The 12717-nt window shown below is 40.5% G+C and overlaps 1 protein-coding gene across 1 annotated transcript in view; it reads left to right on the forward strand.

Annotated features, from left to right (window-relative positions):
- The window catches only part of TANC2 (tetratricopeptide repeat, ankyrin repeat and coiled-coil containing 2), a 199074-nt gene that overhangs the window by 25956 nt on the left and 160401 nt on the right, over positions 1–12717 (forward strand). The window contains exons 2-3 of the mRNA XM_079949186.1: positions 171–322; positions 593–692. Of these exons, the coding sequence (XP_079805312.1) occupies positions 626–692 (67 nt within the window). The 5' untranslated portion in view covers positions 171–322; positions 593–625. The remainder of the gene's footprint in view (positions 1–170; positions 323–592; positions 693–12717) is intronic.

The following is a 12717-nucleotide window of genomic DNA, read 5'->3' on the forward strand; positions in this document are numbered from 1 at the left end:
TAGAAATCTTTGTACAGTTCAGTATCCTTGGCAAATACTAATAAATAAAGTTGATAATGGGAGGCATTCAAGGTCTGTGTAAATAAATTCACCCTCCAAGTATCCTGAGCCTGTTCCACTAATACAACTTGGTGGATCTTTCATACCTGGTCTGTTTCTTATTTATGTAGGTTTGGTGCTCTCAACTGCCTTTACAAGACATGGCCTCTCTGCAATAAAATTCTGGATTCCACATTGTTACCAACATGGGGGCTACTTTGCAAAGTTTACCCCATTTGCAGAACCCAATCATGGCAGCATTTTGCCCCAAACTATTAAACAGGTGAGGCAGAACAGAATCCTGAAATATGTGCTGACCATGGTTAGTCTCTGGAAGAGAAGAAAAATTACAATAGAAGATTAGCACTTTATTTCATTTACGGGTTTAAGATCTTTTTTTCTGAATGCTTAGTTTCCTACAAAGAGCCAATTCAGATGTTACATTATTAATACAAATAGCAGTTGCAGAGACACAATAAATCTTTACGTTGTTCCTTGCTGCTAATGACCAAAAATTAGTTAATGGATGCCTTTTATTTTTATATTTATACAGCTTTGGGGGCGAGCTGATTAGACCAGAACAGCCATGTTTCGGAACAGTCTCAAGATGCTTCTTACGGGTGGGAAATCAAACCGCAAAAACAGATCCAGTGGTAAGTGAAGGAAGGAGTATTTGAATGCAGCACAATCATCCCAGCCCAGCAAATCATAGAATCATAGAATCATAGAGTTGGAAGAGACCACAAGGGCCATCGAGTCCAACCCCCTGCCAAGCAGGAAACACCATCAGAGCACTCCTGACATATGGTTGTCAAGCCTCTGCAAATGAAATTTGCATGTAGAAACTGGCTGCAAGGTGATGTAGAATATTGCCATGCCAGTAATATAGTGATCCCATTCCTTATTCCGTATCTTTATTGAGACTCAACTAGTGGATAGACTGCTCCCCGCATTGCTAAGATCCCAGACGACTCGAGTTGATGCTGATGATGCTCCTGAGACTTCAGTTATTTTGTCACCCCTTAATATAATGATAACAGTATAACTTTCAAGCCAGTTTCATGCCTGATGAGCTGAATAATACTGAATGAGAAGGGAAGAGGAAATGATTCTGATGATTCATGTGATTGCTGGGCAACCAGAAAAACTTCCTCTATATCTTCTAGATTGTAATCCAGTAAGGCCACATTAAAAATTCATATTTAAATGGGTGTGGCTTCAGGCCTGTGTACCAGCAGTGGGGATCCTCTGGGCCACAAATCTAAATAGGCTTGGCAGGGGTCTTAATTTGTGCCATGTGACATGTTTACTGCAAACCATGCCCACCTGTAGCACACCTGACAACATACGTGACATCAGCTGTGGGGCAAGCAAAGATGCAAAGGAACAATGGAGAGTCTTACAGTGCTCCTTGGCAAGTGGATCTTGCATTCACCACATTTAAAATTTGGTTTCAAATTCAAATCCTGCTGGGATTGGTTGTACTCTGGAGCTCCTAACTGGAGATCCTGAATACAACCAGTTCCTCTGAAAATCAGAATTTGCACTCAGTTCCAAACTTTTTGCAGTGATCTTCATTTGCAGCTGGTTTTAGTTCAAAGTGGACTGAAAAGAAAGAATTGGGAATTATTATTATTTTTTGAAGTTGGGTCTGTCCTGAAATCATGGTTATGTCAGGCTATTGGTGGGTGGCCCCATCCTTCCGTCATAATGACCCATGGTGGTTGGGGGGAACTTGCAACACGCTTATTTAGAAGTTGGACACATTGAACTCAGTATGATTTGATTTTGAGTAAATATGCATAGGACTGGGCTGCAAATGAACTAAACATTTTGTGAATGAGAGCCATTGTGCTTTGAGTTTCAAATGTTTCTGCTATAATATACAATGTTACTTTTGATCTGAATAAAAATGTTTGTTTTGTCATATAGTGCACAAAAGATGAATTATCCACAGACTTCTTTGCAGGATAATTTCTTTTCAATTCTGGCAAGACTTGATGACTTTATTTTACAAAGTGGCAATATGCCTAATGTACAGTGTTTTATTTATTTGCTGTCCAAGTTGTGTACTGGAGTTTCTGGAAAAAATGTTACTGTGATTTCCCCCCTGCTACATAAAAGTCTTTGATGGGGTTGCAGAACTGCCACTGAGTGCAAACCTTGAATCATATGAATTGCACACTTGGATTTGATATTTAGAAGTCAGATGAACTATGTTCATTATGCAGAGTAAGCTTGAAAATAGGAAGCCACTCTATGTTGGATATTTTATAGACAAAACATAGTTTTAAAAAAACCTTGTACCTAACCTGCTGGCTGTGTTTTGCATATCATGGTAAGCCATGACTAATGGCTTACCATGAACACACAGATGGCTCTAACGTCACTCCTTCCTGCTGGTGAGTGGGAGCAACAAACTACTATCATTGGCTTAGCCTTATGTCTAAACTAGGGATCATGGCTTGTTTCACTTAAGCAAATCATGATCAATTTTATTTATTTTTCAAGTTCGGTATAATGCCTTTCAGCTATAGTGAAAGGTATTGTAGCTTCTTTCATTTGGGTTTTATTTGTTTTGATTTTTACAATGAAGACATTGACTTTTATCAAATTACAATTCTTTGCGGTGTTTTCCCAAACTAAGCAGCTAGCACCAGCAGTCAGGATAAGTGGAAGTATGCTGAAGATGTCAGTATTTGGTGATGTGGTCCCGTAATTCTGGCTGACTATTATTTCAGCTTTCTCATTTTTCATCACCCTAGTGGAGTTGTTTTCAGCTTTTTCACTCACAACTTCTTGTTACTTCTTTTAGATTCCATGTTATAGTAACAAATACCATAACAAAAGAAAAAAACAGAAATTGGTGTGTGTCTGCATGTGTGTGATTATATAGATATCAAAAGTTTTATACTTTTACTCAAAAAAAGCACTGCTTTACTATGAAGTATTGGGTTTTTAACTTGCAAGATGAATGTGAAGTGATGAACTCCCAATTATTCTTAAACACAACACTAGGACTATTACAGTTGTACCTTGGTTCCTGAATGGAATCCATTCCAGAAGTCCGTTCAAATTCTGAAAACATTTGAAAACCAAAGCATGGCTTCTGATTGTCTACAGGAGTTTCCTGCACTCAATCAGAAGCTGCAAAAGCAGCGTCGAACGTTTGGGTTCCAAAGAATATTCACAAACTGGAACGCTCACTTCCAGGTTTGTGGTGTTCGGGAGCCAAAACGTTTGAGTCGCAAGGCGTTCAACAACCAAGGTATGACTGTATAGTGTTTAAGGTTAATGCTATCCATCTAATGAAGTAAGGTAAAGGTAAAGGGACCCCTGACTGTTAAGTCCAGTCGTGAATGACTCAGGGGTTGCAGCGCTCATCTTGCTTTACTGTCTGAGGGAGCTGCCATTTGTCCACAGACAGCTTCTGGGTCATGTGACCAGCATGACTAAGCCACTTCTGGCGAACCTGAGCAGCGCATGGAAACACTGCTTACCTTCCTGCCAGAGCGGTACCTATTTATCTACTTGCACTTTGACGTGCTTTCGAACTGCTAGGTTGGCAGAAGCAGGGACCGAACAATGGGAGCTCACCCCATTGTGGGGAACCGCCAACCTTCTGATCGGCAAGCCCTAGGCTTTGTGGTTTAGACTACAGCGCCACCTGCATCCCTGAAGCAGGGGCTTGCAAATGAAAGCTCATGTCAGAAAAGGTTTGCTTGTATTTAAGTGCCAAGGAGTCTTTGATGTGTTTTCTATGATAGACTAATTATCTGCAATTTAAATACAGATCAGGTTTCAGGCAGTATTTAAATTAAGTGGTGCATCAAAGTCAGTGCAGTGAATACTTGTGTAAAACCAGCTTGCGGGGACATCTTGTCTTCTGTGTGTTTCCCTGGTGAGAACTTGTGGAAAGAGTATGAGGCATGGGTTGAGATTCCCTCTCAGTCAAAAGTTGAGCAGGTAGTTTTGGGCGATTTTCGCCTGTAAAGTGAAATAATAGTGACATACCATGCAGGACAGTTGTATCCTTTTCCACGACCTTTGCTTCTCCAACTCTACTACCATCAGACACCCTGTGATATGATGGTCTTTCAGCTTGCTGCCCCTCTTTCTTGCTGCCCCTCTTTACCTGGAAAATGCACAACTCTGATCTGTAATTGGTGCTCCGTTCTCTCCCTTCCTGCCCCTTCAAATCCTTATTTCAACCCAACATTTTATTTGGAAGCCTTTGGTTTAATCTCTTCATCCGCAACCCCATCTATAACCAAACTTAAATATTTGAAGCTATATTTACTCTGATTCAGTTTCCCCCCACTTTGTCTCCTCACTGCCTTCCTTCTGTTATTGTTTCCCAGTGTTGCTTACCAGCAGGGATCTCTTTTTTTGCTGATAGAAATCTTTAATGTACCATAATTTTTAATTATTTACTACCATCAGTGCACACACACACACACAGTAACAAGATGACAGATCCCTACCCCAAGAAGCTTACGAGGTCATGCAGGGCTTTGATGATTAAGGTAAGGAGTTTGTCCTAAATCCAGGCTTGGACGGGAACCCAATGTAGAGCAGTGAATTAGGTGAATGAATTTGGTGGTGGAGTTCTGGATAGTGGTGAATAATGGAAGAGAAATTGGGTGGCAGATGGAGAGTTGGGGATGGGTTGATTTTTTGTTTGATTGATTGTTTGAAGTAGGGAACAATGGAATGCTTTAATAGAGGAGAGGAGGAGCCAGAGGATGATGATAGGACTTCAGCAGCTAGGAGTCTGGAGGGGATAAGATCAAGGGAGCGTTTGGGTGGGGTTAGATGAGGACTAGTCAACTTGTCAAATAATAACACAGAAGACCCACAAAGGTGGGTCTGCCTTCCCAAATATGGAGTGAAGATTCTGAGGATCTTAGTGGAGAATGGGAGAGGCAGTTGGGAGAGGAGAACTATTGCCTTTCATTTCTTCCATTTCTAACTGTAACAACTTTAGTCCACTTGGTAATTGTTTTTTAATTTTTAAATATTCAATAAACTTTTTATAAACAACAACAACATCAACAACAACAGATAGTCAACAATACCTGGTACCCTTAAATGCTTCCTTTGATTTTAGCTGCTATCTTTGCAAACCTCAGAACACTCCAAGGAGGCTTTGGAAGGCACAGTGTATAGAACGATTTCTGCCATTCCCCAGAGGAAGAAGAGACGTCTGGTGGTGGTAGGTAACTCGCTATTGAGGGAGACAGAGGCAGTAGTGTGTGGAGGAAACAGGATGTCCCAGGAGGTGTGCTGACTTCCAGGTGTAAAGATTCACAATGTGACAGAGAAGTTGCCAAGTCTTATAAAGTCCACTGACCACAACCCCTTCCTTCTGATTCATATGGGTACAAACAATACGGCCACACACCGCTTTCAATGTGTAGCTTGGGACTATGAGATTCTGGGCAGGAAGCTGAAGAACCTTGGGGCACAGATGGTCTTTTCATCACTCCTTCCTGTTGAAGGTTGTGGCCCAGGAAGAAAGGATAATACTGCAGGTAAACCACTAGCTGCACAGGTGATGTCATCAGGAAGGGTTTGGCTTCTTGGATCGTGGTATCTACTTTCTTGAGGAAGGACTTCTGGCAAGAGATGGGCTGCACTTCACAGTTGTTGGCAATAGTGTGTTTGCTAAGAGTCTTGCGAACCTGATCAAGAGAGCTTTAAACTAGACCAGGGGTTGTCAACCTGGTTCCTACTGGCCATTAGTGGGTGTTTCAGGATTCTAGGTGGGCGGTAGAGGGTTCTACGGCACAAGCTGAATCCTCCTTCCATTAAGCACTGGTGGGTGGTGAGGAAATTTTACCATCAAGAAAGATGCATTAGTGGGTGGTAGGTATAAAAAGGTTGACTACCCCTGAACTAGAGGGATACAACATTACAGACGATAGAAGAACATCTGGTACTGTGGATAATAGATTCATTACTGCACAGGTAACTGAGGCGGAGCTCCAGAAACCTGCTAAAGGGCAAGAAACTTCAAGAAGGAAGCAGCTGGAGAGAATGACTAATGGTTTCATTTGTCTCTACACAAATGCACAGAATATGGGAAACAAGCAGAACGAATTGGAGCTTTTAATGCAGGATGGGCATGTATGACCTGGTAGGCATTACTGAAACCTGGTGGAATGAGACTATGGAAGGCAGAGTAGAATGCAGGAATTCAAGCATGATGGGAGGAGGAGAAGCATTACAGTGGTACCTTGGGTTAAGTACTTAATTCGTTCCGCAGGTCCGTACTTAACCTGAAACTGTTCTTAACCTGAAGCACCACTTTAGCTAATGGGGCCTCCTGCTGCTGCCGCGCCACCGGAGCACAATTTCTGTTCTCATCCTGAAGCAAAGTTCTTAACCTGAAGCAATATTTCTGGGTTAGCAGAGTCTATAACCTGAAGCGTATGTAACCTGAAGTGTATGTAACCCGAGGTACCACTGTATATGTAAAGGATGTGTGCATTTGTGAAGAAATCCATAACCTGGCAGATTTAGAGTATATGGGTAACATTTTGTAGGGGAGAAAAACCAACATCAGTCTTATGTGGATGCCTGCTTATAGACCGTTAAGCCAGATTGAAGACTTGGATGATGTCTTCCTAGAGCAGATTACCAAACATTCAAAAAGGAGAGATTTAGTAGTCATGGGAGACTTCAGCTTCCCCAGTATGTATTGGAAATCAAACCCTTCCAAGAATGCAAGGTCCAACAAATTCCTCCGTAATCTTGCTGACAGTTTCATTTCCCAGAAGCTGGAAGAAGCAACAAGGGTATTATCTATTGTGAACCTGGTCCTCACCAACAGAGAGGGACTCATTGACTAAGTGAAAGTACTGGGAAATTTGGGAGGAAGTGATCATGTTCTCCTGGGTTTCATGATACAGAGGCAAGGGAAAGTTGAGTGCAATCAGACATGCATTTTGGATTTAAGAAGTCCAGTTTCCAAAACCTTGGATGAGATCCCATGGTCAGAAATACTCAAAGAGAAGGGAATCCAAAATGGATGGGAGCTTCTTAAGGATGAAATATTGAAGGCCCAAATGCAGATGATTCCAACAAGAAAGAAAAGTGGGATGCACCTAAGGAAACTGGCGTGGCTGCATAAGGAGCTTATAGATGAGCTGAGATTTAAGAAAGGCATGTACGTATAAGAAATGGAAGAAAGAGGAAATCACAAAGGAGGCGTATACCTGTGTTGTGAACATTTGCAGGGTAAAAGCAAGAGAGATTATAAATTATAAAAAATAGTTTATTTGGCTATGTTTGAAGCAAGAGAAAGAACAAGCAAGTGATAGGTCCTCTGTGTGGAGAAGATGGGGAATTGCTATTCGGTGACAGAGAGAAGGCGGAACTGCTCAACACCTACTTTGCCCCTGTCTTCTCCCCAAAGGAAAGCAATGCCCAACCTGGTGATAACATAATAAATGATGTAATGAGGGAGCTGCAGCCCAAGATAGATAAGGGCTTAATGAGCTGCACACAAGGGTACTAAAGGAGCTTGCGGATGTAATCTCAGAGTCTCTGTCTATAATCTTTGAGAATTATTGGAGAACAGGGGAGATCCCGGCAGTCTGGAAGTGGGCAAATGTTGTCTCCATCTTCAAAACTGTCAGCTGATCTCTGAATGACTGCCGCAGGATGTTGGCTATTGGGGAGGGCTCCTGGAATATTAAGACAAATTCCACTTCTTGTGGCACTCCTTTCTTTTTAGTGTAAAACTGTAGTTATCCATGAGTGCTGTCAGAGCCTTAGTGATGGAATGAGATATATATCAAGCAACCTCTGCGTAAGAGTGATTTGGTTGTTTTGAATCTACCACTTTGAATGTCCCTGCATAGTGTAAACACCATATAATTGTAAATTTGTATAATATATCACATTTGTACTTATTATCCCCTACCCAGACTGGATCAATAGCTCTCTATATATAGGTAAATTAAATATGTTATTTCTTGTGACTGTGTGGTTCAAATTTTCCAAAGTTTGAAAGGTCAAATAAGCATTTTTATTTATTAAATAAATAAATAAATAAATAAATAACAAATTTATTAAATTTCTATCCTACCCTTCCTTCCAAAGCAGTCCAGGCCACTTGTTAAGCCCTTTTTGGTATACCAGTGAAACGTAACTGCTGCGTTCGCTATTGCTCTGGTAAAGTTATAGTACCAAATTATGTATTGTCGGTGAGGAACCAGTAGAGGGAGTACAAACATGTTCATTCTACTCTTGCACTAACTTGGTTATTGAGTTATTTGTTGCCCTTCTGTTTGCATGCATCTTTCCTGGTCAGTCTAAAGGTTCTTGACCCTTTATCTCACTTGTTCGATATATATTCTGAGCCTGGATAAAAATGTGGCCATTCCATTCTCTTTTGCACAAAAGCTTATAAGGAATGACGTTGCGGCAAGCACCATACCACTTGAACTCTTTATTTCTCCAGAAGACTAGAACATGATGCAGAAAGGATCATGTCACCATTTTAGTAGCCTCTTATAAATGAAAAGTCAGTAAAAGCATTACCAAAATAGTTTTGGAGGTTTTGGGCTTTTTCTAGCGCACTGGAGCGATTTCACATTTCTACTAGGGCTTTTAGGATGCCAATACTGCATTGCAAAGTGATTTTGAAGTTCCATGTGGATTTGAAAGCTTCTTGTGGGGCGCTGTGAGGGCTGGGGGAGATAAAAAGCCTCTTCAGGCTGTTGGCACCAGTTTTCTATGTCTTTCAATTCTTGCCTGTGCTTGCTGTTGCGGATTTTGTTGTTGTTATTATTATTTTTTTACAACACAGGATTAGTTTGGAAACAACATGGTTACATTTTGAGTAAATATTTTGGAAATTGAATTATCTCAGAGGAAGAACTGATGGTTAAATGTCTTTTTTGGAACATACTGGCTGGCTTTATTTAAAAGCAGCTATAAAGGGAAATTGGTCTGTTTCTCCTTGAACACTAGCTTAATAAAACTTACTAGGTGTAAAGCACTCCCGAGTTGCATCTACCGGTATATTCAAACAGATAAGGTTTTCTTCTCATGGAAGGGCTGTTTCTGACGTGGCAGAAGAGCATTATGCAGAAAATAATTAATTGTACTTTTCTTTTTGCAAGCTCTTGCACAAGGCTTTTCACAAGCAATTGTTCAAATACTTTTCAAAAAAAATTTTTTTTTATAGAAAGCCAGTAATCTCCCTCCCTCCTACCTAAATTAAACCATTCAAAAGCCTTACAAATTTGGGGCCCACAAGAAACCATATTCTGGAGTCCGTACGTTGTAATTCATGGCCAAAGTGCCTATGCGTCTAACTTTCTAGGGTAGCACCACAGTCATCCTTTAATTCTTATTTGTTGCAACCACAACATCTACTGTGTATTGAATCTAGAGTAATTGTTTCTTTAAAATAAAATACTAGTTATACAGTAAAATAAAAAATAAAATATTTTAAAGCTCTCTCAAGGCAAGTTACATAAAAAGGAAAAGTTAAAATTGCAGTTAAAACATACCAAAGCCAGCTTCTCAGCACAGAAGGGTTATTACTTTGTAAAACAGAGTGTGCAACATAAAAGCAACTAGCGGAAATGTAAGGCATAATTGAAACTTGGCAACGTCTGTGATTATGCTCTCTGTTCTATCCTAGTTCCTGCTGTACGGAAGCTACTCTGCTTGATAGGACTGTTGCCCCTCCTGTTTAGTCCCATGCAGAGGACAACTAGCATGTCAGTTGTTGAGGCATATTCATATTCAAGGTATTCTTGCAGAATATGGTACATATTTCTGACTATTATTTACATAAGGGGGGAACCCCTTTTGCTGAGTCACTGCACAGTGGTACCTCTGATTACGTACTTAATTCGTTTTGGAGGTCCATTCTTAACCTGAAACTGTTCTTAACCTGAAGACCACTTTAGCTTAATGGGGCCTCCTGCTGCTGCCGCGCCGCCGGAGCACAATTTCTGTTCTCAACCTGAAGCAAAGTTCTTAACCCGAGGTACTATTTCTGGGTTAGCAGAGTCTGTAACCTGAAGCGTATGTAACCCGAGGTAGCGCTGTATATGGATTATAGTTAACAAAATCCCACTCAGTTGCCACAATTAAGTTAGTCGTGTTGATTAACTTCAGTGGCTCTACTCTGAGTAGGACTAGTGTTGAATACTGCCCTTTGTGTGCAGAAGATCTAGCAGCAGTCTGTTGAATGAGTATTAAAAGGATAACTAAACATGGCCTGGTAGAGTTCAGTGCATCAAACCATAGAGACCAACTACCAGTAAGATTAAGCATAATTGTTAAAGCTAATATTCCAGCTTGATTACAGCTATCAATTGCAGGAGCACTGCTGGTCATTCCCTGATATATTGAGGCTCATTTGAAAACAATAAACTGAGCCTTTAGTATCATCAACTCAGTATTGTGGAATATTCTGCCATCAGATATTCAGCAGGTGCCTGCTAAAAACTTCTTTCTTCCATTCATTAAGAATGCCTCTCAACATAATGGTTAGCTGTTTTCTGATTTTTATATGGTTATTACCGTGTGGTTTTGCTATCATTGTTGTAAACCACTGTGATATTTTTCATAAATAGTGGTATGTATATACATATTTTTTAAAACATAGATAAAAATGATGATCTAACATAATATTTTGGCATATTGAACATCATGCCAAACTACTGTTCCATGCAGAACATATAGTGGGGATCGTGCAGTTGTACTCACATTTTGCTTCCAGCATTCCCACAGGCATTTGGTTGGCCACTGTGAGAACAGAATGCCGGACTAGATTGACTGAATTGGCTCCAGGATTGTCTTAGGACCAATAAATTAAAAAAGAGGGTTATTGAGAGAGCACAAACTATAAAATCTGAGGTATGTGAGAGTCTAAAGTATGTAAGGAAACAGCTGGCGTTTTAAAACTGAAATTCCCAAAGAGGAAACAAAAGTTTGATTTTTGACAACAAGAAATGCAGTGGTACCTCTGGTTACAGATGCTTCAGGTTACAGACTCCGCTAACCCAGAAATAGTACCTTGGGTTAAGAACTTTGCTTCAGGATGAGAACAGATATTGTGTGGCGGCAGCGTGGCGGCGGCAGAAGGCCCCATTAGCTAAAGTGGTACCTCGGGTTAAGAACAGTTTCAGGTTAAGAACGGACCTCTGGAGCGAATTAAGTTCTTAACCCGAGGTTGCCACTGTATAAACCTCCTAAACTTTTATCTAGGTTTTTGGCTTATCAGCAAAGGAAGAAATTGGTTCTTCCCATCTAAGCAACAGCAACCATGCAAGGACAGCAAAGCAAATGTCAGGGACTTGCATTTGGTGGGAGGCACCAGCTGAGGAACCCCCTAGGGGAGCCCCCCAAGATGAGGAGGGCTCAGAGCCTGGGGAGTGGTGGTGGGATACTGAGGACAGGTCAGAGGTTGAAGGGGGAGGAATGGTTGGATACTGAAGAAGCAACAGGCTTTAGTGAATAAGAAGAACAGTGTGCAGAAAGCAGTTCAGACTTGTCTGAGGGTGAGGAGGAGAAGTGGCCAGAGGCTGCAGAGGCATCCCAGGAGCTTGCCTTTCCTATTGTGCTAAGTTCTCCATCTCCCTTGTCTCCCAGTAGACGGAGAGCTTTGTTGCAGAACGAAGAGCACAGCTTCCTCCCTGGCGTAGCTTAAGGCAGCTTGAGAAATGTCCAGCTGAGGAGGAGGAGACTTAAAAAGGAGTAGAGGGAGGATTATCATCATTATTCCTGTTCAGGTCCCGCAGTTTTTTGAGTACCTGAGAGCTAACGACAAGCTTGCTTAAATGGGCTTCCCATAGCAGAATACTCTGAATGTATAAAGAAAATCCCTTGGAGTGCCAGAGTATTTTTGTGTAATTTGTCGGTGGGGAGAACCTTTCACATTTTTAATGGAGTATGAAATGCAAATAGAACTGTAAGCTAAACATATTTTCCCATTATTATTATTATTATTATTATTAAAATTCAGAAGGAAATCCAACCATGAGAAATTAGTGTAGTTATTTTACACTAAGAATAGGTATGTCATAGTCAGAACAGCAAAATGCATTGTTTAGCAGCTTTCTAAAAGCACTCTAAATTTAGTGGCCCTAGGTAATGATTTACTTGGTAATTTTTAGCTAGGAATTAATCCTTCTGTACTGTATGTAACTATAGCAAGTATAATCTAGACTGATGTGTTTGTTTTGTGTTTAGTGTTCTGCATAATCCTTTTTTGTTGTTGTATGCGTGCATGATCTCATTTTCTAGATTCATGTTTAATATAAAGCTAAATGGTTAACAGAACATATACCCATCCTCCCCTGGCACGGAAATTGTGTGATACCTAGTATAACCCCCACAATCAAAGATGATTGGCTTGGCTGAAAAGAAGTGTAATGCAACTGATGGGGGAAAATCTCCTGCCTCTCAATTCATTTCTGGAATGGTATGTTAAATTTGCCATTTTATTAATTTTCATTCAAACAACAAACAAATTTAAATTCATTGGAAAATGGTCTGTGATTTGGAAAATGGATGTGAGTCTACTGTGAACATAAAGGATACAACTCTTTATTTGCATTGCTTGGGAATAACAAATTTCAATATTATATCCAGACATAATTCTTTTCATCTTAGTTGTAAAAATTATTTGTAATACTTTATTTTTAT

This window comes from Podarcis cretensis (genome assembly GCF_951804945.1).
Source record: "Podarcis cretensis genome assembly, chromosome: 13".
Taxonomy (NCBI): Eukaryota; Metazoa; Chordata; class Lepidosauria; order Squamata; family Lacertidae; genus Podarcis; species Podarcis cretensis.